The 27,819-nt window shown below is 39.2% G+C and overlaps 2 protein-coding genes across 7 annotated transcripts; one reads left to right on the top strand and one right to left on the bottom strand.

The window, feature by feature from the left end:
• Positions 1 to 15,294: 15,294 nt before the first annotated feature.
• LOC112196594 (protein FAR1-RELATED SEQUENCE 6) lies at positions 15,295 to 18,649 on the bottom strand. Its single transcript, XM_024336986.2, has 3 exons — positions 18,407 to 18,649; positions 17,078 to 17,640; positions 15,295 to 15,887 (listed from the first exon to the last, which is right to left on the bottom strand). Coding segments are annotated over exons 1-3 (759 nt in total). The 5' UTR covers positions 18,408 to 18,649; the 3' UTR covers positions 15,295 to 15,692.
• LOC112196593 (uncharacterized CRM domain-containing protein At3g25440, chloroplastic) lies at positions 18,645 to 27,160 on the top strand. 6 transcript variants are annotated; one of them, XM_040517599.1, is made up of 6 exons: positions 18,645 to 18,791; positions 18,870 to 19,182; positions 20,923 to 21,324; positions 23,068 to 23,376; positions 23,735 to 25,703; positions 26,715 to 27,160. In XM_040517599.1, exons 1-4 carry the CDS (start codon positions 18,709 to 18,711, stop codon positions 23,371 to 23,373), a joined length of 1,104 nt encoding a protein of 367 aa, XP_040373533.1. In that variant the 5' UTR covers positions 18,645 to 18,708; the 3' UTR covers positions 23,374 to 23,376; positions 23,735 to 25,703; positions 26,715 to 27,160. The 6 variants fall into 6 exon arrangements, with proteins under 6 accessions (XP_040373533.1, XP_040373529.1, XP_040373531.1 ...); XM_040517595.1 differs by having other exon boundaries at positions 18,645 to 19,182; positions 23,068 to 23,793; positions 23,918 to 25,703; XM_040517597.1 differs by having other exon boundaries at positions 18,645 to 19,182; positions 23,693 to 25,703.
• The last annotated feature ends 659 nt before the right edge of the window (positions 27,161 to 27,819 follow it).

The following is a 27,819-nucleotide window of genomic DNA, read 5'->3' on the forward strand; positions in this document are numbered from 1 at the left end:
AACTCCGATTTTTACGTACCACATATGCACGCGCTCGGTTTAACGTCCTCTACAACTTTCATAAAGAAAATTTTCTCAAATTTTGACCCGAACAAAAAGTCAACTTTTAGGGCCGCTAAAAGTATCGAAACAGAGTAAATAGTTAAAGTAATTGTCGTTTACCGCCAAATGACTAGTAAACCGATAAATTTAGGTTCGGGACGTAACACGCGTTCTCCAACCCTTATGGAAAATAAAATATGGTCTCACTTCTAATCTCTTTAGGGCATCTCCAATGGGTGGAGTCATAAGCCATTTAGGCTTTGGCTTTTTTGGTGAGCATCTCCAACCAATCTCCATGTTTAGTCATTTTGACTTATGAGTCAAAACTTTAGCCAAAATGACTAAAGAATGAAGAACGAAAGCCATTTTGGCTTTAGATGGAGGAGACGTGGGCCCCTGCTGCACATGGCATTAAGTGGACGTCATGGTCCCATGATCATAAAACCAACGACCCAGATTCAGTCTTCAATAATTCTATTTAAAATTAAAGGCCCAGATGAATTCTTTCTAAAAATAAAAAAGTAAATATATATTTACTAATTTCTAATATGACAGTGGAAAAAATGGCATGAATTAAAATCAACGATTAATAATAAAGTAATTGTGTTTTTTTTTGAAGTAGATAATTTCATTACTTATCCATGGCCAGAAGGCACGTACATTATATGATGTCTCACACCAAGCAATCTTAGTCGGTCTAAGTTGTTAACCACATAACAGGTAACCCTCATTGGAAACAACTGGAGCACAAAGTTTTAACCTAGCCATAAGGAGACAAATCCAACAACTATCTAAATCCTTTCTAGAGTAACCCTAATTGCCAAAGACCTCAATTGGTGTACAATCAGAGAAACTAAACTTAAATAGCAATAGACTGGAATCAAATACTAGGTACCCAGACTGACATAGGAAACTGCCTAGATCGAGCCGGAGCACCCTACCTCCCTTCACAAAGGGAACGACTAGAAACAAAAACCTAGCAGCAGCCCATTAGCCTAATGGAAGAAAGTACCCAACCCAACCAGCTTGCCCGACCCAATTCAGTCTCCCTTCCCTGTGCTTGGTTAGACAAACGAGCGAAACCGCTGCTGGAAACGAAGCCACCACTGCACCGCCGTGAGTGAAAGTGAAACCACCACCGCCCCGCCTCAAAGACTGCAACCACTACCGCGACACCACCAACATAGGACATCATCGACATCTAAACGCCCAAGCCGCCAAGTGAAATCTGATAGGACCAAAAAGTGTGACAATATTATTGAATATGTGCCCCATTTTAGCTTTGTTTCTCCCTTAAGTTTAGTGTCTTGAGTCATTAAGTCATTTTGAAAGTCTTGTTGAGTGTTTGGAGTGAAATAGGCGGAAAAAAATAAAATTCATGAAAAATCCTAGTTGGATCAGGATTCCTAACTGTCAACTATTTTTGCGGTCTTTATATTTTAATTCCCCTTTATTTTCTCTAGAAAATTCTGATATTCTCCTGCTTGTTGTAGGAAACGTTGCCTGGTTGAACTCTTGGAAACAGCAATGATGGAGTCATAAAATAAAGCATTAAGATATTTGACCAAGCAATGAAGAAGGGAAATAAAGAAGAAAAGACGTTTTCAGTTGAGGAATAAAAGAGAAAGACGTTTCAGCTGGAAAATAAATAAGAGGAAGACGTTTTCAGTTGAAGAATAAAGGAGAAAGACGTTTTTCAATTGATGAATAAAAGAAAAAGATGTTTCAGCTGGAAAAATAAATAAGAGAAAGATGTTTCAGCTTGGAAATTAAAGGAATTGCCTCATTATGAGAGGAGTTAAGGCCATAAAGAAGACGTTTCAGTTGGGAAAGCCAACCAATGCTCCCCTATAAATAGGCAACGTCCAGAACTGAATTTGCATCACTTCCCAGCCAAGATCATTCCAAGACTACCCAATTCACTCCTCAAACCTCCATATCCTACAAGACCGTGACACCATCCATCCATCAATCTACAAAGCTCTAAGGCGCTGAGTCAAGGACGCTCCACCACCATAGCATAGACGAGTTCATCACCTTGTTGCTAAGCCGCTGAGGAAAGCTTCAAAGTGTAACTATGACTCTACTTATATTTTTTGTTTCGGTTTTGTGTGTTTCAATTTGTGAGTTGTGTAATTGGAGACATGAAATTTTCAGAATATTTTTATTAATATTTTTGAGATTTTCAGTTTATTATTGAGTTAATTTCAAGAATTCTTTTATGATGCATGTTACAATCTTGTGCCCTTTTACGTGTTTAGGTAATTTTCAGAGTTAGGTTCATAAGTTTGCATGCTAGAATAACGGTGAGAGTTCTTGTATGTTGGCTTAATTTGCCAAGAGTAATTGTTATTTGTTAAGGCGCTGAGTTAAACAAGTAGTAATTAGTTCTAACGGGTGGTAAAAACTATGTTCAATGGTTAAACGATTCTGGAAATTATGTGTTAAATTCTATGTTTAATGGTTAATTTGCACGTGTGAGTTGATTCGAGGGTTAGGTAATACTACTAGTTAAGAGAATTACGCTGAGTGTTTTCGAAAATTAGTAGTATTAGGCTTGGTAAGGACTTTTCCGATCCAAGCCTACATTAGAACGAATCAGATAAATGGATTGATCCGCTGAGGCTTTTCATTTGGGCTCTTATCTAGGCATTTAAGATGGGCACATTTTTGTCGCATGTTGAAATGAATTTTCTGTTTTTACACTTAGTAATTTCCAAGTGGTATTGGTCAAGGTTAGGGAAGTCGATCATTGTATATAGTTTTATTTGTTTTGTTTTTATTTTAAGTAGATTAGGAATCAAATTTCAAAACCCCCCATTTTATTCTTTTATTTGTTAATTGACCTTTTTGTGTAGGTGTACCCTACAATCCCCGGACTGAACGATCCCTGCTTATCCTATACTGACAACTACATTTTGCAGGGTTAAATTGTGAGGCTATTTCAGCCGCATCAATTTTTGGCGCCGTTGCCGGGGATTGTTAAAATCCCTTGCACTTAAAGTGTCATCGATTTTGTTGTATATAGAATGCATGCTAAGTTTTGTACTACACTTGTGGAATGGTGACAAATTGCGATTTCGGTTAGGCCAACCTTTAATTGTGATTTAGTTTAAGTTTTATGAGTGTTACAAAATTAAGCATGTCTTTTATCATTGTTGTACAATTTGTAGAAGTTGTTTTTTTTTAACCATATTGTAAATTGAATGTGTTTCACTTAGATTAATATACTTAGGATATGAATTTAGCTAAATACTTAATTGTTGTAAGTGTGTAAAATCGTATGAGCAGACAAGGGCCCTTTTGTTAATATTGGCCTAAACCCTTCATTAGTACCTTGCTTAGGTCTCTTGAGGTTGAGGGCGGCCTTTATTAGCACTTGGAGAACGGTCTAACACATAAGTTAATTTCCCAGCTGAGTAAGGGGCGCATACGGATGGTGTCTTAGGTTGAGACCCTGGGTGATGGGTTCAATTGGATCTCAGAGATACTATAGAATGAGCCTAAACCACTATGTGGGAGTAGCCGATAGGGGCCTAAACCTCTATGAGGGAGTAGCCTCCGTAGTATTACTAAAATGAGTCCTCCCTCTCACTTACCTCTTAATCTGGCCATTCGGCCTTCTGAAACAAAGGAAAGAGACTTATGTCTGGGCGACTATCCCTATATCGTATCTCACCAATAGTAGTGGTTTCTATTGGGCTCGACTTACAACTTGGAATCAATTGAGATATTAACTATGTTTATAATAATAATAAAAAAAAAAAAATTTGATGTGTGACCTGCTTAAGGTATATTGGATTAAACATGACTTTGTCGAGGGTAGCTGTTCTATAGTCCCATTGCACAAACGAGGTCCTCTGTTCCAGTACCTAAGTATGTAAATGTAAAAGTAACTTAGAAAGTTAAGGAAAGACATAATGTTTGTATTTCGAACCTTGTATATGTTACTAACACTTGATTTGGTCTTAAAGGTCCATGAATGTCCACTGTCTCTGATAAGACTAAGGAGCTCTTTGAAAAATTGGAACGTGCTAGGCAAAGGGCAGAACTCACTTTTTCAGACCGCCCTCCTCTAGAAAGGAGGGATTCTCAGGATTCTAGCTATTCAGGTTATAACTCCTCAACTAGATTAACCGAGGAGGTCAACAAACCTGACCATTCTGAAGAAGGAGAAGAACAAGTCTTTGAAGAGGAAGAAGAAGAAGAGGTCACTGAAGAGGACGTTGCAGACACAGAAGAGGAAGAAGAGGAAGAGCACGCCCGTGTTGAGCAAGTACAGGCACCAATGGCTGAGACTATTAGGCAACTATCCAATCCTACAGGTGGGGGTGTTGCACCCTTATGCATTGCCTATCCAGAACCAGGAGAGGGGCTTAATGATGATTTTGAGTTAAAGAGTGGGTTTCTGCATCACCTACCCAAGTTTCATGGGATGAGTAGTGAAGACACCAACAAGCATCTCAAGGAGTTCGAGTTTGTCTGTGGGAGTATGTGCCCTAAAGGAGCTGATATCAATATCTTGAAGATGAAGGCATTTCCCTTTACTTTGGAGGACAAGGCCAAGACTTGGCTATTCGAGCTGCCTGCTGGGACTATCAACACTTGGGATAGGATGAAGGGCGAGTTCCTTACGAAGTACTTTCCTGCCTCAAAGGTCACTGTTTTGAGGAAGCAGATTAGTGGAATCACGCAAGGACATGAGGAGAATTTCTGCAATTATTGGGATAGATTTAAGAGCCTTGTAGCATCATGCCCTAACCATGGGATGAGTGAGGGGTCCCTCCTAACCTATTTTTATGAAGGACTCACCGCTAATGAGCGTGGTCTGTTAGATGCTGCTGCTGGAGGATCTTTTATGGATAAGACACCTGCTGATGCCAAGGTGCTACTTACTAATCGTGCACTAAACTATCAACAATATGAGGGGGTGCTTTCCTCTCAACGGAGGGTACATGAGGTGTCCACTAACTCTGCTCTTGAAGACAAGGTCAACAAGATGTCTACTCTGCTGTCTCAAGTCTTAAACGTTAATGGAGGAGGAGCAATGACTCAAGTGTGTGGGATGTGCTCGACTCAAGGGCACCCCACAGATAAATGTCCCCAGCTTGCCTCTCCAGAAGGATGGGAATCTGTTAATGCCCTAGGGTATCAAGGAGGTCAAGGAGGCCCGAGGTACAACCCTTACTCCAATACTTACAATCCTGGGCTCAGAGACCACCCCAACTTTCGTTGGGCCAACAATGATAACACCTTGCGACCACCTCAAGGCCCAGGTCAGAATTCTCAGCGCCCACCAGGTTTGTTTTTGAGGCCTCAGGTACCTCAAGCTTTTGGTATTCCCAATTCTGTCCCTCCACCTCCTGTTTCTAATACTTTGAATGCCCCTAATTATGATGAACTGTTGAAGTCCCTTGCTACGGGGCAACAACAACTTAACACGGCTACTCAAGCTTTGGTTGTAGGACAGGCAACCCATTCAAAGGATATTGCAGAGCTCAAGAATCAAATGGGCCAAGTGGTGGATTTCATGGGCCGGATTGCTGAAACAGGGAAACTTCCAAGCAACACAGTGCCTAACCCAAGGAATGAGCACGCCCAAGCCATCATCACTAGGAGTGGGCGCGTACTAGTTGACCCTCCCAAAGCCCACAAGAAGGCCCAAGCGGCCCATAATGAAGAAGAAGACGTTGTGGAGGTGTCTAAGAAGGATGTTGAGAAGGACCCAGCTACAACAAGGGTGGAAGTTGACTTGCCCCAAGCTGAGGCACCCAAAGGTACAATTCCTAACTCTAGTGGTTTAGTTAAGACTAACCTAGTTGTTTCTATACCTTTCCCAAGCAGGTTTGCCAAGACGAAGAAAGATAAATCTGATCAAGAGATCTTGGAAATCTTCAAGAAGGTTCAAGTGAACATGCCCTTGATTGAGTGCATCAAACAGGTGCCTAAATACGCCAAGTTCTTGAAGGAGCTATGCACCACAAGGAGGCAGACAAGAGAGAAGGAGGTGGTGAAAATGAGCGAAACAGTATCAGCCGTTATCCAGAGGAAGCTACCCCCAAAGTTGAAGGACCCAGGGAGTTTTTCTGTTCCCTGTATCATTGGTGACACCAGGTTTGAAAATGTGATGTTAGACTTAGGGGCATCCATAAATGTTATGCCTTATAATTTGTATGTGTCCTTAGGTCTAGGCCCTCTTAAGAGGGATAATGTTGTCATTCAACTTGCTGATAGGTCTAACAAATACCCTCAAGGGTATGTTGAGGATGTTCTTGTGCAGGTAAACCATCTGATATTCCCTGCGGATTTCTACGTATTGGACATGGAGGAATCGCCCCTAAATACCACTCCATTACTTTTAGGGCGTCCCTTTATGAGGACTGCAAGAACTAAAATCGACGTGTACAAAGGGACTCTCACCATGGAGTTTGATGGTGATGTTATACGCTTCAACATTCTTGAAGCCATGAGGTACCCTGTTTCTGATTTGAAACCTTGCTTTGCTATTGATGTAGTTGATTCACTCGCGCAGGTTTTCTCTGAAGCAATGGTTGAGGATGAATTGGCTCTGACCCTAGAGGAGGGGGTCGGATATGATGAAAATGGGGAACCTATCCCAAGGTTGAGTGGGATGTTGAGGAGCCTAGAGTGATCAAGACTGTGGCCTCACTGGAGGCTCAACCTATAAAGAGGTCAATTTCCTATTTGTCAATTCCGGTTTCTACTAATAAAATGCTACCCTCTATTGTTCAGGCACCCAAGTTGGAATTGAAGGTACTCCCTGAGCATTTGAAATACGCGTACCTAGGAGAAAATGAGACCCTCCCAGTGATCATATCATCAACGCTGGAGGTAGAGCAAGAAAGAAAGTTGGTGGACGTGTTGAAGAAGCACAAGACTGCCATTGGGTGGACTCTGGCAGATATCAAGGGGATCAGCCCAACCACGTGTGTCCACCGGATCCTGTTAGAAGATGGCGCCAAGCCCACAAGAGAAGCCCAAAGACGTCTACATCCGCCCATGATGAAGGTGGTCCAAGACGAGGTGATCAAGTTGCTAGATTGTGGGGTGATCTACCCCATTTCTGATAGTAAGTGGGTCTCTCCAGTGCAAGTGGTGCCCAAGAAGTCTGGGGTGACAGTGGTGAAGAACGAGGATAATGAGCTAGTGCCCCAGAGATTAGTCACTGGTCATAGGGTATGTATCGACTATCGGAAGCTGAATGCCACAACGAGGAAGGATCATATGCCCTTGCCTTTTATTGACCAGATGTTGGAGCGCTTAGCGGGCCATTCCTACTATTGCTTCTTGGACGGATATAGTGGGTACAACCAGATCTGCATAGCCCACGAGGATCAGGAGAAGACGACTTTCACATGCCCCTTTGGGACCTTTGCTTATAGGCGCATGCCCTTTGGCTTATGCAACGCACCAGGTACTTTCCAAAGATGTATGCTTTCCATTTTCTCAGAATACATTGAAAATATTATTGAAGTCTTTATGGACGACTTTAGTGTCTTTGGTAAAGATTTTGATACTTGTTTAGAGAATCTAGGATTGATACTTGAGAGGTGTGTAGAAACTAACCTTGTGCTGAATTGGGAGAAGTGTCACTTCATGGTGACACAAGGAATAGTGTTAGGACACATAATATCTGATAGAGGCATTGAGGTAGATAAGGCTAAGGTTGATCTTGTACGTCACTTACCCTCCCCCACAACTGTGAGGGAGGTACGCTCTTTTCTTGGCCATGCAGGATTTTACAGGCGGTTCATCAAAGACTTCTCCAAGGTGGCGAGACCTATGTGTGCCCTATTGCAAAAGGACGTGCCCTTTGTGTTCAATGAGGATTGCAAGAAGGCGTTTGAAAAGCTCAAGGAGTTGTTGACCACGGCCCCCATCATATGCCCTCCGGATTGGAGTCTACCCTTCGAGCTTATGTGTGATGCATCGGACTATGCTGTTGGAGCTGTGTTGGGCCAGAGGAAGGATAAGAAGCCCTATGCTATTTACTATGCTTCTCGGACCCTCAACGACGCCCAGCTCAACTACTCCACCACTGAAAAAGAACTCTTGGCCGTAGTCTTTGCTTTAGATAAGTTTCGTTCTTATGTATTGCATTCTAAAGTAATTGTTTACTCTGACCATGCAGCCTTGAGATATCTGATGATTAAGAAGGAGGCCAAGCCCAGATTGATTCGATGGATCCTGTTGCTTCAGGAATTTGACCTAGAGATCAAGGACAAGAAGGGCAGCGAGAATGTGGTGGCGGACCATTTGAGCAGGATAGTACACGAGGAGGACGTCCAGCCCCTACAGGAAACTTTCCCAGATGAGCAGCTCTTTGGGATAGAGGTTAGTGTGCCCTGGTATGCGGATATAGTTAACTATTTAGTCACTAGGACATTTCCGGACACACTTTCCAAAGCTAGTAAGGATAAATTGAAGAAAATGGCTAGGCACTTTATTTGGGATGAGCCCTATTTATGGAAACATTGTAGTGACCAAGTCATTAGGAGATGTGTCCCAGAGTCTGAGCATAGGTCAATTCTATCATTTTGCCATAGTGAGGCTTGTGGAGGCCACTTTGGGCCTCGTAAAACAGCCTTGAAGGTCTTAGATTGTGGATTTTATTGGCCCACTATCTTCAAGGATGCAAACTTGTTTTGTATTTCTTGTGATAGGTGCCAACGGACTGGTAATCTTGGCCCAAAAGATCAAATGCCCATGAGCCCAATAATAAATGTAGAAATTTTTGATGTTTGGGGCATTGACTTTATGGGCCCATTTCCCTCGTCTAATGGTTGTTTATATATACTATTGGCTGTGGACTATGTATCAAAGTGGGTGGAAGCAAAAGCCACCCGGACTAACGATTCAAAAGTGGTTGCAGGTTTCTTGAAAACTAACATATTTTCCAGGTTTGGAGTGCCACGTGTGCTAATCAGTGATGGAGGTTCTCACTTTTGCAACCGTACAATCGAGGCTTTGCTGAAGAAGTATGGGGTAACCCATAAGGTGTCCACGCCCTACCACCCTCAGACCAGTGGCCAAGCAGAGGTATCCAACAGGGAGATCAAGAGGATACTTGAGAAGACAGTGGGCCCGACAAGGAAGGATTGGAGCCAGAGATTGGATGATGCGTTGTGGGCCTACAGAACGGCCTACAAGACGCCTATTGGGATGTCTCCCTTTAGGTTGGCCTACGGAAAGGCATGCCACCTTCCAGTGGAGCTAGAGCACAAGGCTTGGTGGGCTGTCCAGAAGTTCAACATGGATTATGATGAAGCGGGCCTACATAGGAAGCTACAGCTAAATGAGCTTGAGGAGATAAGGAATGAGGCCTACGATGCTTCATGGATCTACAAGGAGAAGACAAAGGCCTACCATGACAAAATGATTCGCGGAAAAAGCTTCCAAGTGGGCCAGAAAGTTCTGTTATTCCATTCCAGACTTAAGCTATTCCCGGGTAAACTTCGTTCTCGTTGGGTTGGTCCATTTATAGTTACAAATGTGTTTACTCATGGTGCTGTAGAGATCAAGAGTGAGAAGACGGGGAAGGAGTTCAAGGTAAATGGGCATCGTCTCAAGCCCTACTATGAGTCCTTGGTGGGGCACACATTGGAAGAGATACCCCTCCAGGAGGCACCCCATGACGTGTGAACAAGGAGAAGAGTCCAGGCTAAAGGACTATAAATATTAAGCGCTACATGGGAGGCAACCCATTTCAATCGAAGCTGTGGAGGAGCCATCAACGAGAGTTTGAAATTTCTATCCCTTCACTTGCTTAGGTTGAATTGTACTTGTGTCTTTGTTTGTTTGTTTGTTTGTTTTACCCTTCTCTTATTTTCGTAGCCCCCCCATATTTAGGGTCTATATACCATATTTTTTTGCCTACATTGAGGACAATGTAGATTCTAAGTGTGGGGTGGGTTTACACCTTTATTTTCAGAATTTTTTCAGTTTCAAAAAAAAAAAATATTTAAAAAAAATGTTGGTTTTAGAGTCTTTTTGTTTGTTTGAGTCTTAGGATGCCCCTAACGTCTAGGATGAACATGTCTCTGAATTCATGGCTGAAGGTTTTCACAATCAAAATAGGACTTAATTGAATTCTGTGGTTAATCGACATTGTAATGCTTGTATGAAGATTTGAGATAGGATTGTAACTTGGTTCATTAAGCATGCTAGGATTAAGTCTGATTCATTTTACCCTAAGTGAGCTGTTGAGCTAAAATACTTTCTTTTTGAGTGCTTAACTGATAATTCTAGAATTTCGTGGCTGTATTTGCAAAACCTCATCATTCTTTGAAAATCCAATGATCATGTGCCGTAGATTTTAATGGACTAGAGAGTACTAGAACTCGGCTGTTGTGACTGTCAAAACTTGTATGCCATAATATGCACTGATCCTGGATAGGATAGAAGGCATTAGGGTAACCACCATAGCCAAATAAGCATGTGTCCCCAATTGTGCCCGTCGTGGGACTCCTTAGAATGAACCCCTTTGAGCCTACGTTGAAAACCTTTGTTTCATCACCCTCACTACCCTACCATGAGCTTAGTACAGGATATCTCTACCCTTGTCTTAAGGACTTAGTAGAGCATGACATAGTATGTAGGGGTGACGATGAAAGACAAGTGTGGGGTGGGGAAAAACCAAGAAAAAGAAAGAAGATTGCCGTGAAAAATGAATGAAAGAAAATGAAAAAAAAAAAAAAAAAAAACGGCAAAAGAGGAGACAAATTGAAAAGAAAACTCTTGGGAAATTGTTGAACTGTGGTTTTGGACTTTCAAATTTGTAGAAGGCTCAAAGTTGAAAATTATGCCTTTGTCCATTCCCATGTTGCTTAGAGTGAAGGTTTGGCTCAAAACAATGATATTTGGTCTACAAAAATGATGACATAAGGTGGTCCTTATGTGCTCTGCTAGGTCCTTAGGATTTTTGTATCCTTAATCTTCATTTCGAGAACCCTAGCTTAGCCCCATTACAACCTGTTTTAAGTGCTAACTTGATCCTTGAGATGGGCAGTCTTTGGTTAGTGGAGTCAGGTACGCAGTCGAGCTTATGGTTTAGGTCCATTTGTGCACTTAGTCATTTCATGAGGTCTTTAATAATTCTTCACAAAATGCATTTATTGATGAAATATGCAAGCTGTTTGTTGCCTTACAATTTATTCTCTTGCATATACTTGAGAGTGAAGCTTTTAAGCATAGCCATTTCTGAGAGAAAAATCGAGAGTATGCCCTGTGAGTTTGGATTGGACTTGTTCGAAACATGCTATCATTCACTGTATAACTTAAGTTCTCCATATCTTGCTTAGTCATATGAATGTCACAGGTTTATTAACCATGGAATTATCTATGCAATTTTGATTAAGTGTTTAACGTGAAAGCCATGAGTTTGGAGTCTCTGAGACAACAGTTAGGGGAAGTAGAGTCATTTACTTGTTTTTTTGTTGAGTCGTTGTTTTGTTTTGTATTTTTGTTTTGCTAAGGGACTAGCAAAAGCTAAGTGTGGGGTAGTTGATAGGACCAAAAAGTGTGACAATATTATTGAATATGTGCCCCATTTTAGCTTTGTTTCTCCCTTAAGTTTAGTGTCTTGAGTCATTAAGTCATTTTGAAAGTCTTGTTGAGTGTTTGGAGTGAAATAGGCGGAAAAAAATAAAATTCATGAAAAATCCTAGTTGGATCAGGATTCCTAACTGTCAACTATTTTTGCGGTCTTTATATTTTAATTCCCCTTTATTTTCTCTAGAAAATTCTGATATTCTCCTGCTTGTTGTAGGAAACGTTGCCTGGTTGAACTCTTGGAAACAGCAATGATGGAGTCATAAAATAAAGCATTAAGATATTTGACCAAGCAATGAAGAAGGGAAATAAAGAAGAAAAGACGTTTTCAGTTGAGGAATAAAAGAGAAAGACGTTTCAGCTGGAAAATAAATAAGAGGAAGACGTTTTCAGTTGAAGAATAAAGGAGAAAGACGTTTTTCAATTGATGAATAAAAGAAAAAGATGTTTCAGCTGGAAAAATAAATAAGAGAAAGATGTTTCAGCTTGGAAATTAAAGGAATTGCCCCATTATGAGAGGAGTTAAGGCCATAAAGAAGACGTTTCAGTTGGGAAAGCCAACCAATGCTCCCCTATAAATAGGCAACGTCCAGAACTGAATTTGCATCACTTCCCAGCCAAGATCATTCCAAGACTACCCAATTCACTCCTCAAACCTCCATATCCTACAAGACCGTGACACCATCCATCCATCAATCTACAAAGCTCTAAGGCGCTGAGTCAAGGACGCTCCACCACCATAGCATAGACGAGTTCATCACCTTGTTGCTAAGCCGCTGAGGAAAGCTTCAAAGTGTAACTATGACTCTACTTATATTTTTTGTTTCGGTTTTGTGTGTTTCAATTTGTGAGTTGTGTAATTGGAGACATGAAATTTTCAGAATATTTTTATTAATATTTTTGAGATTTTCAGTTTATTATTGAGTTAATTTCAAGAATTCTTTTATGATGCATGTTACAATCTTGTGCCCTTTTACGTGTTTAGGTAATTTTCAGAGTTAGGTTCATAAGTTTGCATGCTAGAATAACGGTGAGAGTTCTTGTATGTTGGCTTAATTTGCCAAGAGTAATTGTTATTTGTTAAGGCGCTGAGTTAAACAAGTAGTAATTAGTTCTAACGGGTGGTAAAAACTATGTTCAATGGTTAAACGATTCTGGAAATTATGTGTTAAATTCTATGTTTAATGGTTAATTTGCACGTGTGAGTTGATTCGAGGGTTAGGTAATACTACTAGTTAAGAGAATTACGCTGAGTGTTTTCGAAAATTAGTAGTATTAGGCTTGGTAAGGACTTTTCTGATCCAAGCCTACATTAGAACGAATCAGATAAATGGATTGATCCGTTGAGGCTTTTCATTTGGGCTCTTATCTAGGCATTTAAGATGGGCACATTTTTGTCGCATGTTGAAATGAATTTTCTGTTTTTACACTTAGTAATTTCCAAGTGGTATTGGTCAAGGTTAGGGAAGTCGATCATTGTATATAGTTTTATTTGTTTTGTTTTTATTTTAAGTAGATTAGGAATCAAATTTCAAAACCCCCCATTTTATTCTTTTATTTGTTAATTGACCTTTTTGTGTAGGTGTACCCTACAATCCCCGGACTGAACGATCCCTGCTTATCCTATACTGACAACTACATTTTGCAGGGTTAAATTGTGAGGCTATTTCAGCCGCATCAAAATCCTATAGAGAAAAAACATCGCAGCAGCAAACGTAGCCGCCAAATCACCCCAGCCACGCCGTTCGCGACAGCCTTGAGTCGATGCCCGCAATCGTCCAAGTCGCAGCGTAGTTTCGACCAAACCATGTCGACCACCATTGTCAATTCCAGGCACCGCCCTCCAAAAGCCAAAACAGCCCTTGACCATCAACACTCGTCCGACAGCTTCACAACATCGACAAGGCTAAGCCAGTGCCGACGGCGGAACACCGTCGGACAAGCAGAAAATTTGGCAGGAGGCTAAACCCGCTTGCTAGGGTTTTTGGAGAGAAAAGCTTTACACAAGAAAAGTAATAAATTATGGGGATATAAAGTAATTGTGTTTTAAACCAGAAAAACCTTGATTAACAAATAAAATTGTTGCTTTATTTTGTTATTAACAAATAAAAACAAAAGTTTGTTTAATCTCACTTTTATTCATAACAATAAAACACACTGCATTACAAAAGCATAAACACACAAATAATAAAATAAAACCACACAACACAAAATGATTAATTTATGAAATGACTTTGGCTTTTGACTAAAGATTGTTGGAGATGCAAAATATGAATGAATAGTGATGACACTAGGGGAGCCAAATTTTGCAAATGACTTTGGCTTTTGACTCCATTATTGGAGATGCTCTTATAAGGACTAAATCTTACAAATAAGGACAATCTACTCTCCACTTGCCACATGTCATAAGTTAATTTACTTTTTTACCCTTAACTACTTCTTTTGATTTCTAATCCCTTTATGTTACTTTTTTTTTTCCTGAGAATAATCCTTTTATGTTACTTCTCAAAAGCCAAAAAAAAAAAAAAATCTTCATTTTACACATTGCTAAAAGAGTGAATCTCAAAACTCTTCGTCAAACTTTTTTTTTCTTCTTTATTGCTAAATGTGTCCTTGGTTCAGTAGCAGCTTCATTTGCAGTAGTAGGAGCAGTAATAGTAACAGCAGTAGTAGCAGGAGCATAAGCATGAGCAGTAGCAGGAGCAAGAGTAATAACAGTAGCAATTAGATCTGTCAATCCATGAATGAAATTGAAAACATAAAAAATCGCATTATTCCCATAGCAAGATTACCAAACTAGTAGCAATTAGTGAAATCAATCTCCCAATTATCATCAAAAACAAAAACCCTAACTCTCATAGCAATTAGTCAGAAAATTACATAGAAATTTTCTGGCCCGATCTAGTTCGTGCATTGTCTCCATCGCTTGATATCAACCGTTGAGATCAAATATAATGGCTGGAATAGGACCGAGTACACCAGATTTCTCCAGAAGCTTCGAGCTTCTTCGACCCGGATTGACAACCCGCCGACCCAAATCAAGGTCTGATCTTAATCCTTCGCTCCGACCGCGAAACCTGTCGGGTTCGGTTATTCACACCAACGCCGTCATGCCTGTGGTTTTGGTTCGTCTAATCGTGCACCGTGGACGGAGAATTGAACGCATGAAAGCCTATAGCAACTCCGGCGGGTTTTGCATTTTCTAGAGCTGCGGGTTGCATTTTCCGGAGCCATCGCCATAGACCCGACTTCCTCAACCGCCAATGATCGAATTTAATGAGATTAAGACAATTAGGATTTCTGAATCTCTCAGATTCATCGTTTTGGTATTTGTTCATGTTTGGGGATAATAAACCTCCGTTTTGGGGTTATCTGATCCACTCAGTGGCTTGCTCCAATTCATTCTGGGCCTGGGCTTCTGTTCTTCTGTGTCTAAATCTTATCACATATGGTTTTTCTGTTTTTAAATGTTTGGTCTGATAGTGATATGTAATTTTTTATAAATTAATTATTGTTTACTCAATACAATCTAGTGGTACAATCCATATAATTACGTATACTACTTCTTACAGAGAAGCACTAGTACTGGATAAAAGCTCATTATAATGATTTGATTTCATTTTTTGACTTTTATGAAATTCTCACTCTGGAGGTCATCAACAAATGAGAAACTTTAAAAGGTTCAACTTAAAAGGACATATATTCTGCTATACAATTAAATAGAGGATTCAACTTTCCTTGGGACATCCTAGTACTTTTCAAAATTATTGCATTGTTAAGCATTTTGATAAGGATGGCCCAGGTAAACTGTACATGGATTCAACAAATTTCCTACAAACATTTGCGGGAGGAAACATTTGCTGTAGACAACACATTATGCAAAGCAGTCCAATGAATGCCATTGACTAAAACATGCCAAACTACAAAACTAACTAGTTACCTAAACCTAGGTGAAGCACAAGGTATCGTAAACCAACACTGAAACCAAAACAATCTGCTTCATCCTGTAGCATTCTCCACAACATAGCAAGATTCTACGCTTCACAAAACAAAAGGTGCTTTATATTGCCGAAGGCAGACTATCTGTAAACTTGCTGCTCCTTACTTTCAATCTCCTTCACACTATCAACTATGTGTTGGATCTTCTTTGATAGGCTCTCATTGTGCTCTTCAATATGCTCAAATATTAGGTCAAGATGTCTTTTATATGTTGCAGCACGTTTCTTCTCTACGGCCAGCTGCTGGGATAGTTCCCGAATCTTGTCATGTTCATTCTGCATAAGAAATAAAAAGGTATTGAGAATACAAACTAAGATTAACATTATGAACTTTTTAAACAAAAAAATAAATTACTGTTATGATTCTTAAAACTTCAAGGTCATTTTTGGAGTTTCTCACACATGACAAGGAATACAGCATTAATTATAAAAAACCACCATTTACGTTCTAATTTAAAAAATGAAATTGCATTCAGAAATGACAGTACTACTGATAAGTAATCAAATAATCTAAAAAGGTACAAAAATATTTCAGTTCTAAGAAACCATATAAACTGGACAGTTGTTTAGCTTAGATGTTAACCATAATTGTTTGCAAGAACTGTGAGTAACTAAAACAGAAAATGGAGAAAGCAATCTATACAAAGACATAGCAGAACCCAATTGATAGCATTAAGTACATCCGAATTTCCTGCAAACTACTACAAACTGGTAAAACTAAGTTTCAAAAAGGAAAGAAAATTGTAAAACTAGGAGCTTAGGACTATATGAAAAGACATTCAGACAAATAATGCACTAATGGCATATTGGAGAAACAATATCACATTCTTAGCACACCACCAAACTAACAGAAGATAAGGAGTTATTTCAATATTGAGCACTACAATATAGTAGCTTCTCATAAAAATAAGTTGTCAACAAGTATCATGGATCCAAAACAATTGTACATCTTCTAGAAGTTTGGGTAGTATATACAAAACTCATTTAACAATAATATTGTGAAAGATAAGAAAACTACATAATAACTCAATTCAATCTAGAGAATCAAATGAAGCCCAAGACCAAAGCATGATATTCAAAGAGTACAGACAAATTCCTTTTCCAAAGCAAGTATCTTCGAGGCCAATTACAATGAACAGCAATTATACTATACATCTTGCTTAGTTTTGAACTTCTTAAATTACCATCTTTTTAACAGCATGAAACAAGTTGTAAATAACAGAATTAATGGAGGTACGACCTAGCAGTGTTCACCTGGTCAGTGTCTGACCATGGAATTTTTGATCAACTAACGTTAAATATAGATCCAAGTGTGGGAAGAAAGATTTTTGAATTTGGAGATGTTTTAGATAATACTATTCTGAAGTGGTGTCTCGACATATTAAGAAAGGATTATACGTCAGAAATTTGCAAGGTACAATAATGAACCAAGAGCCAATGGCCAAAAAAGAAAAACAAGAACTGACCGGATATTGATCATAAATGCAATCCCTTCGACCTTTCCCAGGTGTCAAAGGATGAGTGTGCTCCTTTTCAAACTTTGTGACAACCCATTTACCAGAACTTACTTTTCTCACCAAAATCATTGCTCTGCAACCAACCCTGGTCTCTGCTCTTTGCCTTACAATTTTTTCACGCTTGTCAGGCATTCTATAACCCTCTTTATTACAAACAAGTGCACGGCCAATGGCAGTTCCATCCCGCCTTGATCGAGAGAGTTTGCTTACACGAATTATGAATCCCACATGAGTGGCATATGCGTTATAAAATGCATGAGCAGCTGCTTCCGTTTCAAACTCTTGACCAACATATGGCTCATCTGCTGAAACAACTGATACTACAGGAATTGCCGATGGAATTATGTTCCTTCCAGATGAATCTAGAATTATCTTTTCTTCCTGACCCAGTTGGAATGCTCCTTCAACAGAACTTGCACCGGTTTCATTTTCATCACCAGCTCTACTTCCTTCCATCTCAGCAGAACTGCCCACAACCTCACCATCAACATCACCATCAACTGTAAACTCCACTGCAGACATAAGATATTTTTCAATGCTTTTTCCTTGGCACTCAAATAATGTTTCAGCAGACACAGTCACAAAAGTGTCATTGATTGCCAGATATGACGTGGAAAATAATCTAAGAGGATTCCATACTCTATATAGACCACAAAAAGAAATCAAGCAATTAAAAGTCAAGCGTTAACAGATGAAGCTCATTTCTATGTATTCTTTTCATGTCTTCTTCATTAGTCATTACACATTTTCTTTTCTTTTCTTTTTCAAGCTACACTGCCTGTATAAATTTCAACTCCCCGTCTCAAAGTCTCATCTAATAAAAACCTGAATTCTTTGTTTAATTGCCAAACAGCCCAAAAGAGAGGAAGAAAGTGACATTTCAGTTTATGGTTTTCTATGTGAATCAGGCTGCATGAAAGGAAGAAACAGAAATTGAAACAAACCAATTAGCAACTGAATTGGCATAGTTGAGTGGTCAAAGACAAAGACAATGATCAGTGGCATTTCCTACATTGCCTCACAGTTTTGAAACACCCAAATTGAAAATGAAAGCAGACCAAAACAATCAGAAATAAAAAGAAAATCGTACTAAGTTGAATATCACACATATGTTAGCAACCTAACAGGAACAAGAATCCAGAATAATAAACAAGCAATATAGATGGGTTGAGGCAAATTTACCCGTTATTATTGATTGATGGAATCTCTAACCCTAAATACTTGAACGCTGGGAAAATTAAAAAAAAAAAATTTTAAAAAAAAATTGAAAAGACTCACTGGTATTGTTCTTGTTTAGATGATCGTGATGAACATAGAAAAACGCTTTGTTTTTTGGGTGTCGCCAGAGCCAGACAGAGAGAGAGAGAGCGAGCGAGCGAGCGAGAAGGGGCAAGGGTTCAGGAAATAAAGATGAGGGCTCAATTTCATTTGACGTGGTGGAATACTATTGGCCGAGCAAAGATATAAAAGTCAACATCCACCTGCCGCCTTGACACGTGGTTACCTGGGTGGACCTGGCCTTGGACAATCCCTCTCTCTCTTCTTTCTTTCTGTGAGAGAATGAGAATTTCCAGAGTGAAATGGCAAAAGCTGCTGTGTTTCGTCTAGCGTCTTCCGTTCTCAAATCTTCGCCTCCTAAACTTGTTCTCTTTGGAATTCGAAGGTACTCTCTCTCTCTCTCATATTTTTGCAATTCGGAACTGTTTACGTATCATCGAATCCCTTCTTTACTGGGTTGTAGGCCGGGTTTTCTAAGCCATGAGTACTTGCGGCGGAGCCCAAATGTACCAAACCCAGGTTGGGTTGTCAGAAACATGAGCCATGGGTCTGTGAGTTTGGTGATATCTCAAGGTAAACCCAAATTTGAGACGTACCAAGTTGATCCTCCTAAGAAGCACAAGTGGTTGACCAAGAAGAGGTTGAAGATTCAGAGGAAGAGGGAGAAGCAGGAGAGGAAAGCAGCGAACAAGAGGGACCCCCGTCGGCTTCGCATTCAGGGGAACAAGAAAAAGTTTGCTAATGCTGAGGACAAAATCAAGTTCAAGCTTGAAAAGGTACCAGACTTATTTCCCTATGGATGCAACTTGGGTTTTTTTTTTTTTTTTTACTGTCCACTCGTGCTGCAAATAGCTTTGGTATGGATAGTACCTATATCTTTGTTCTTGCACAAGGTTGTTACGTGAGGCTTGTTAAACCTATAGGGAACTATAGAGGGAGTACATTGTCTAATCTTTTGTTGAGGGATGGTTTTCTGAGGGGTGCGATTATACCACCCATAATGCAAGGGATGAGTGAATGTTGCACCACCGACTTTCTGAGTGAAATCTTCTCATTTATCCACACTAATTTTGTTAACCGGTAATATCCATTGAAGGTTGTTTTTGTTTTGTTTGGCTTCCTCTGTATTGCTTGGCTGGACATGTTTGTTGCATTACATATCTTTTCACATTGCTCTATCTTATATTTGCTTATGAAAATAAATAAAATAAAAATTTGTTCACTTAGGACGGAAACTTCCTCTCCAACCATATTTTGCTGACTCCATTATTAAAGCAAACTGATGGACATACAAACTCTATCAGTAGGATGGAAACTCTCTACTTTCTTTTTTCTTGGTTACGCCAGCCTTATAGAGTTGTTTTGGAATTTCCAGCTTTTGTAGATTTCTGTCATTTTTCCCCTCTAGCTCCTGCTTCCCGTAGTTTGTTGTACACTCTTTACTAAGTCTAGCTTTCTTTCTTTAAAAAGGGAGACTGGGTTTAGATGGGGGAAATGATTGAACCTAGGTTTCCTTTTGGTTTAGTTTCTCTGCAAGGTATCTAAGCCCTTTTGAGATCCAAGTAAATACTGGACATATAGTCCTCCTATCTCACAAGTACTATTATCAGCTAAGTCCCTTGGGTTGCCTGTGCATACTAACATAGTTTTCAGTGATGGTAAGTCTGCACGTACATTGATTACTAAGCCTTCACATATATGACCAATTTGGGCCTGAGTTTGGAAAACAACAGAAAAATAAGAGTACCATGTTCTGAACCAATCTTTTTTTTACCATAGTATTTCCAAAAAAAAAAAAAACACCTGGGAACTACTCTTCTCTATTTTTTGGGACCCAGTTGTTTAATGGTTGAACATGACACTCATGGCAAGAGTTTGACTGAGTCATCCCCCTCTTCCAGCTTATAAAAGAAAAATTGATGAGTTTTAAAGAATTGCGTCAAAATCTTTTCAGAAGATGGTACATTGCATTAATTCTCTCTCATTACAGAAGATCCGTGCTTGTATTAATTGATTACAGAATCATCTGGTCTTGGAAGATAGATATGTGGTAGTATAACACTTCATTGGATTTGGAAGCTACTACCAATAGACTGAAATTGGGAACTTGCAAACTATGTTTAACTTATGTATTTTTACTTGGGCAAGTAACTATCATCAGCTAGTTTGATTTTATCTTTATTTTTTGCATGCATGTTTTTCTTGCCATGACTAGGTTTTTTATTCTTGCTTCTTATCCCACTTTTGTCGCCCTGCTGTGTAGCCATCAAAGAAATTTTTTCATTCATATTCTTGTTACTTTGTTAGTCTTTTGTTTCCATGGTTGGTAGGTCTCGAAGTCACTGATACACTGTGAAACCAGCATTTCAATGCATTCAAAACTGATATTGTTCCCCCTGTCCAGCTGGGTTTTGTCATTCTTTTAAAATCTATCCTATGCCACTGTTCTTGTGAAGATAATTGTCGATTTATCTAATAATTGTAGTCATTCCCTTCTAACTTTGGTTCTTGTTCAGGCCAGAGTTAAGGAGGCTTTGCTGATTGAAAGACTTAAGCGGTATGAAATTCCAAAAGTTCAGGGTCCTGTGGTACAACCAAATTATCTGACAGGTGAGGAGCGGTTTTATATGAAGAAAATGGCCCAAAAGAAGTCTAACTATGCCCCAATTGGCAAACGAGGAATTTTTGGAGGTGTTATTCTTAATATGCATTTGCATTGGAAGAAACATGAAACGGTAAAGGTTATTTGCAAGCCCTGCAAGCCTGGCCAAGTACATGAGTATGCACAGGAAATTGCTACACTGAGTGGGGGAATCCCAATTCAGGTTGTTGGAGATGACACCATAATATTTTATCGAGGAAAGAACTATGTGCAGCCGGCAGTAATGTCACCCGTAGATACTTTATCAAAAAAAAGGGTGAGTTTTGAGCTTTCTCTACAATTGCTTCAATTGACAAATTTTTTATTTTTATTTTATTATTATTATTATTTTTTTTTTTTTTTTTTTTTTTTATGAAATCTGTACTATTTTAAACTCTCAAATCATGGCATGTCTTTTGAGTTCAAAGAATGACAAGCACTGGTATTGCACTAGGACGTATTCCAATTTAGTAATTTCTTTCTCGGCATGGTATAATCGGAACTATTCTAGCAGCTCTTTCTAATTCAGCTTCCTGCCCACCATCTCATTTGACCTTACTAGACAGTAGGCCTAACATTTTGACCTATCATCTTGTTTTCTCATGCTCTCTTATACTCGCTCGATCTCTCTACATGTGTCTCTCTCTTCTTTCAGTTTTCAACATGCTCTCATATTCTCATTACATTATTCATTGGAATGTTTTTGCAATTCTGAGTATGTATTCAGGTTCACTTAAATCATTCGGTGTTGCATCAACAACTAGGTTCCACACTTCATTTGTAAATAGTATTCTCTTACTTTTGGATTAAGTATTTAGTGATCAAAACCTTGTGGGCGGGTCCAATTCCTGTGGGCCACAATCTGTAGCCCTCTAGAGGCCTGATCACCACTTTGGCCTGTCAATAAGGCCGTAGGCGGCCTGGTTCTGCCTGTCTTGGTGAACAGCCCATCCCATTGAATACCTGACCTTAGTCATGAGTTTTTATTTGGCTTGAACCATGCATGCCCAGCCGATTGATTACTTGACCTCCACCTCAATCTTTCTGATGTGGCTAAAACACACAGATGTATTGCAGTACAACTGCTGCTTTTTCTCCAGCTTATTTGCATCTCTCACAAAAGTTTTCCTCAAAAATGATCAACATCTTGATGCTTGAACATGTTAGTAACTGATATTTTAGCATTCCATCCTTTATATTGGGTTTAACTAAGCCAAAAATAAAACATTTCATTAAGCCCATTTTGAATTCTTTCAGTGGCATAGTTGTAAATTAATATTGACACAGGACATACGAGTACAATTAAGTTTCATGAGGTCCATGGAGTTAAGTTTTTTTGACGAAGAACTGATTAAAGTTTGAAAGTTAAGTTAGATGTATGCTTTTTTTCCCCCTCTCCTTATTGGTAGCATGCCGTAGGCAACAATCTGGTAGGCCTAGTATTGAATCTATTCAGAACTGTCATGCTGTTTGTTCTTATCTATCTACTTGAATTTATTCTCGATTTTAGTATTGGTTTTTATTAAAGACTGTAAAACTTGATTTTGAGGTACCCTTAATCCACAATTTCTCCTTATATAGGGAATGATGCATTTTATGTTAAGCAGTTTTGATGAACAGAGGTTAGCAAGGTTTTAAAGTTATTACTCTTGTATTTTAAGGGATTGGAGAGCAGCAGCAGTTTAGGAGTAACTTTTGTTTTCTGTTTTGGGAGTTTCGTGAGGGGTCTTTGGTTCATGTCGCTTTTCTTTCTTTGTGGACTCCTAGTCCACAGTGTTGGTATTCATCTTCTTTTTAATAAAATCTGTTTGTTTTCAAAAATTCAAAAAAAAAAAAAAAAATACACACACATATAAGTATATAAAACAGAAGTTAGCAGGGCTTTGTGATACGTGTTGCATTTTGAATATCTTTTATCCAAAAATATTCTAGATTATTTTTTATGGTGAGTTGTATTATTAATGAAAGTTGAAATTTATTCGTTGCTCATACTACTGAGTTCATTTTTCCCTGTTAATAGGCACTGGAGAAATCCAAATATGAGCAATCGCTGGAGTCTGTGCGGCACTTCATTGCTATTGCTGAGAAGGAATTGGAGCTCTATTACAGGCACATTGCGCTTTATGGTAACCCAAATGATGGAAATCCCATTTCAGTTTTGGATGGTCCTACAAAAGAAACTGAGGCATCAGAGAAACATAAAATACTAGAAAACCAAATTCTAGACTCTGCTAGTGATTTCTTTTCTGCAGGTCTTCTTGAGACTGAATCAGACTCATCAGATTCAGAGCTGTTAAAAGCTGATGATTTTGAAGATCACAACTAATCAGTAAGTCAATCAGATTCTGTGAACTACGTTGCCATGACACCCATCTTGGAACTGGGTGATCTTTTCGTTTGTGGGTCAAGGAAATTGAGATAGTAGGCTTTCCAGTTTTAAACCGTTTGGGCAATGGATCGGAATATCTAATTTTTGGGATGTTCAGATTCATCTGAGTCATAATCTATGTTCTGTTTTGGTCTTCCCATAGAATATGCTTTCTTTATCTAAGGAGTCATTAGTTGGTCCTAATGTCCGTTCATTGCAATATTGCATTATATATTTTTATAAGATCTGGGGATGTTGTGCTTTTGTGTTGCTTCAGTTCGCGGAAATTAATTGCGTTCTGATGTCTGGTTTGATGTAGGAGACTTTTTGGACTATTGGTCAGTGTCCGTCGGAAGATGATCAGTATGCAAAAGCAAGGTACCCAAAACATGTATATGGCATGCCAGCGAATAGTCATTGTACCCAGCCTGACCTCATACAATGAGACAAATCAAAGGTTCAGAACCCCAAGTTTTAAACCCTCAGCGTATGCAAAAGCAAGGTACCCAAAACATGTATATGGCATGCCAGCGAATAGTCATTGTACCCAGCCTGACCTCATACAATGAGACAAATCAAAGGTTCAGAACCCCAAGTTTTAAACCCTCAGCTGGGATGTCTAGCAAACTTTTCTGCACCACAAAATGCTGTTTTACTGAATAACCAAATGCTCCACCACCGAACTTCCGATAATCACAACACATTCATTTGTGCTCACAAGGCATGTTGTTTGCTCCATCCACTCCATAAAGGCCAAGAAATCCAAGCCCATGTCATGAAATTTGGTCACTTATCTGATACCTTCATCGAAAGACTTTTTGCTCCATTTTTATGTAATTCAAAATTACATTGTTTCTGCTACCCATGTTTTTGATTTGATAGCGATCTGGATGTTGTTTCCTGGACTTCGATCTTTTCGGGTCTTTCCAAGTGTGGGTTTGTAGGGGAAGCACTTGTTAAATTTATGTCCATGGACGCAGATCCCAATGTTACTACTCTTGTGACTGTTTTGTCTTCGTGTTCTAGTTTAAGAGCTTTCAAGTTAGGTAAAGCTGTTCATGGCCATTGTTTGAGGAACGTACACAAGTGTAATATGATTTTGGACAATGCAATGTTGGATTTCTATCTGAGATGTGGTTCTTTGGTGGCTGCAAGATACTTGTTTGTCATTATGCCCAAGAGAGATTTTGTTTCTTGGAGTAGCATGGTGGGTGGTTATGCACATAGAGGTTTATGTGAGGAGGCAATGAGACTTTTCCAACAACTGGTGCTGGGCTGGGAAGTTGAGCCGAATGAGGCTACCATTGTCAATGTATTGTCAGCCTGTTCTTCTGTTTGTTCCTTGAGTTCAAGCCAGCAGGTGCATTTCTATGTCAGTACTCAGCCAGATCTCATGGTGAATAGCAATGTGGGAAATGCCTGGATCAACATGTATGTTAGGAGTGGACATTTGGGTATGGCTATTTCGGTTTTTAAGGCCTTGGAGTGCAAAGATTTCATTTAATGGAGTACCATAATAAGCGGTATGGCATACATGTGTTGCAGCTCTTTTCCTGAATGCTAGTCAATGGGGTTTCTCCTGATGGTGTAACCTTCCTTGGGTTATTAACAGCATGCAGTCATGCAGGCCTTGTAAACCAAGGGTTGATGTTCTTCAAGGCTATGAAGAAAGTTTACTGGATTGTCCCTGAAACACAATATCATGCTTGTTTGGTCGATATGTACGGTTGAGCTGGGCTCTTAGATAGGCTTTTATTAAAGAAATGCCTTTGAAAGCTGATGGTTCTGTTTGGGGAGCTCTGCTTAGTGCTTGCAAAATTCATGAGAATGAGACAATGATTGAGAGAATCAGACAAGGACTCCCAAATAATGCAGGAGTTAGCATTGGAACTTATGCTCTGTTATCAAATGCTTTTGCGTTGGGATGATTTTTATAAGGTTCGTGATGAAATAAGAAGTATGGGGTTGAAGACACAGCCAGGTTGTAGCTGGATTGAGACTGGTCCATCCATTTGACCTATATGCAGCACGATCCCCATGTTGGCCATTGGGTAATACCAAACTAATCATGGTTTTCAGAAACTTGAGTGAATATGGTGATATCGGAAGATAAACTCAAGTTTGAGATGATGAAATTGTTCCTCCGAAAAATGGGAACCAGAAGAGGTTGAAGCTGCAGAGGAACAGAGAAGCAGGAATCAAAACAGCCAATAAGAGGGACCCAAATCTGCTCAGGGTTTGCTAATGCTGAGGAGAAGTTTGAGAGAATCAAGTACAAGGTCAAAAGGGTGAGCTGATCAGTTGAATTACTATCCTTTATCTGATAGTGTGCTTATGGATGTGACCTAGTCCTTGTCTTTACATCTTAGTTAAAGCTGTAGTAATACTTCTGTGTTTATGGTCCACTTTCGTAAACCCTAGCGAACCCACAGACAGCTATAGTAAACCCAAGTGTAGGTTCCCTAAAACCTACCATACTTTCTTCTTTTTTTTCGTACAGTAAGTTTTGAAAAAAAAAAAAACAAAAAACAAAAGGTCAACAAAAGTAGATGTGGGCTTTGGTGTGCTCTCTGGCTCTGTCACTTTTAGAGTTCAACCACTGGTTATAAGGTCGGTAAGCTGCACTAACTTAGTGATGAGTTTATCTTGCAGTTTATGCCTCAGTAGTATTGGTAGGTCATCTTTAATGGAGAAGTGCATAAAATTGGAGTCTGAAAAATGCACCCAAAATGTCGACTACTTGTCCAAATCGTGGGTTCATTATTTTGCCCATCTTTAACTGATTTGTTACAAGTTTTAGCCTACGAAATAATTAATTTAATTTAATTATATTATTGAAAAAATCAATCATTAGAGTAGCATTTTGTAACTGTGTTCTTGGGTCACTTTGTTGTTCTAATAGTATTGCACAGGGGGGTGCTCATTCTGTGGGGCCATTAGCGTTTTAGGTTCTTTTGTAATATACATTTATCAATAGATCTCTCGTCTAAAAAAATAAAAAATAAAAAAGTACTGGTGATCTGCTGCGAGTGAGAGTGTGAGACACGGCCTGTGGCTTACTAGAGTCATTTTACCACTGTGGCTGTGTATTTAGAGCCTTAGGCTGGCCTTGTTCGTCTTGTTTGGGTATACAGCGAGGTCGATCCAACAAGTCGTTTCTCATCTGGCATGAATTACAATTGCAGATGCATTGCAGTTGAATGCTATGTTTTGCTGATCTGCATTCATTCTCAATACAAGTAATGTTGCTTTATGCATGCTTTTTTTTCAATTACTAGATCATTTGTTTGGTTTTACAGAGAAATGAAGGCTGAAGCTTAAGAGGCATTGGTATTACTAGGAAGGAGCAAGACTGTACTGTATGATATTGGTGACCAAAACGGCAGAATCTCAATTCAATCTTTGGTAGTGCTACGAAAGAGACGGGGTTGATATCTAGATTCTTACTAGTGATTTCTTTTCTGCACGACTCCTAGAGATAGAAGCAGATTACTCATATTCAGAGCTATCACAAAGCCATGGTTCTGAAGATGACAACTATCAATAGGTGAATCGGATTCCCAAGATGATAGGAGTCTTGATTCTGATGATGAAGAAGCAAGCTCGCCAAGAGGCATAATAACACGTCAAATGTTTGGTATTATTTTTTATCAAAATTTAACCCTTTTTTTTTTATTCCTTGTGCGTTATGATTATGTAATCTTATCAATTTAATAGTTATGATAATGTTAGATATTTGCTCGAAGTATCAAAATGTCAATCAAATTATTCCCATACAATTAGCTAGTGTTTTATCCATAGCCGTTGAAGCACGTTAGTGGAGGTATGACTACTTTTCTGTTCCATAGCGTGACCCAGAATAACATTCGTCATTTCACCCTTTATAATTGATATATTTGTTAAGAGAATTACCATATTCTCTGTTTTTTTTTTTTTTTTTAGATAGAAGTTGATAATATTATATCAACAGCCCCGAGGGACAACCAAGTCTCTATCCAAGCATCATTACAATTAAGAGACGTTCGCATAAAAGCAAGCCTAATACAAAGTCAGAATAACTTCGCCTCCTCAGAAAAAATCAATCATCTAAACCTTACTTGCCTACATTAATTGTTGTACATGTGAAGAATATAAACCTCTTAGAAATCTTCTAGAAGCTAATCTAGAAACTACCAAAGTAATAGATGAGGGTGGCAACTCCTTGGCAGCCCATAACTTAGGCCCAACCAGCTTACACTCAATTGTGGTACACATGAAGAATATAAACATCTCACAAATCTCTCAGAAGCTAATCCATAAATTAAGTCGAGACTTGATCTTCTAAAGAAGAGATCCTGACGGCAGGCGTTGTGAGGCACAAAGGATTCTAGTCGGAATGATGACGCTACTGCTAGACTTGAAACA

This window comes from Rosa chinensis, chromosome 4, assembly GCF_002994745.2.
Source record: "Rosa chinensis cultivar Old Blush chromosome 4, RchiOBHm-V2, whole genome shotgun sequence".
NCBI classification, from domain to species: domain Eukaryota; kingdom Viridiplantae; phylum Streptophyta; class Magnoliopsida; order Rosales; family Rosaceae; genus Rosa; species Rosa chinensis.

What these genes read in the sequence shown, in the direction of transcription:
- LOC112196594 (XM_024336986.2), bottom strand. An exon ending in GCATTTATGATCAATATCCG is followed by an intron (nt 15,888 to 17,077) that starts GTCAGTTCTTGT and finishes TTTCTTATGCAG; the next exon opens with AATGAACATGACAAGATTCG.
- LOC112196593 (XM_040517595.1), top strand. Translation starts at nt 18,709, where the DNA reads ATGGCAAAAGCTGCTGTGTTTCGTCTAGCGTCTTCCGTTCTCAAATCT. An exon ending in TCAAGTTCAAGCTTGAAAAG is followed by an intron (nt 19,183 to 20,922) that starts GTACCAGACTTA and finishes GTTCTTGTTCAG; the next exon opens with GCCAGAGTTAAGGAGGCTTT. An exon ending in ATACTTTATCAAAAAAAAGG is followed by an intron (nt 21,325 to 23,067) that starts GTGAGTTTTGAG and finishes CCCTGTTAATAG; the next exon opens with GCACTGGAGAAATCCAAATA.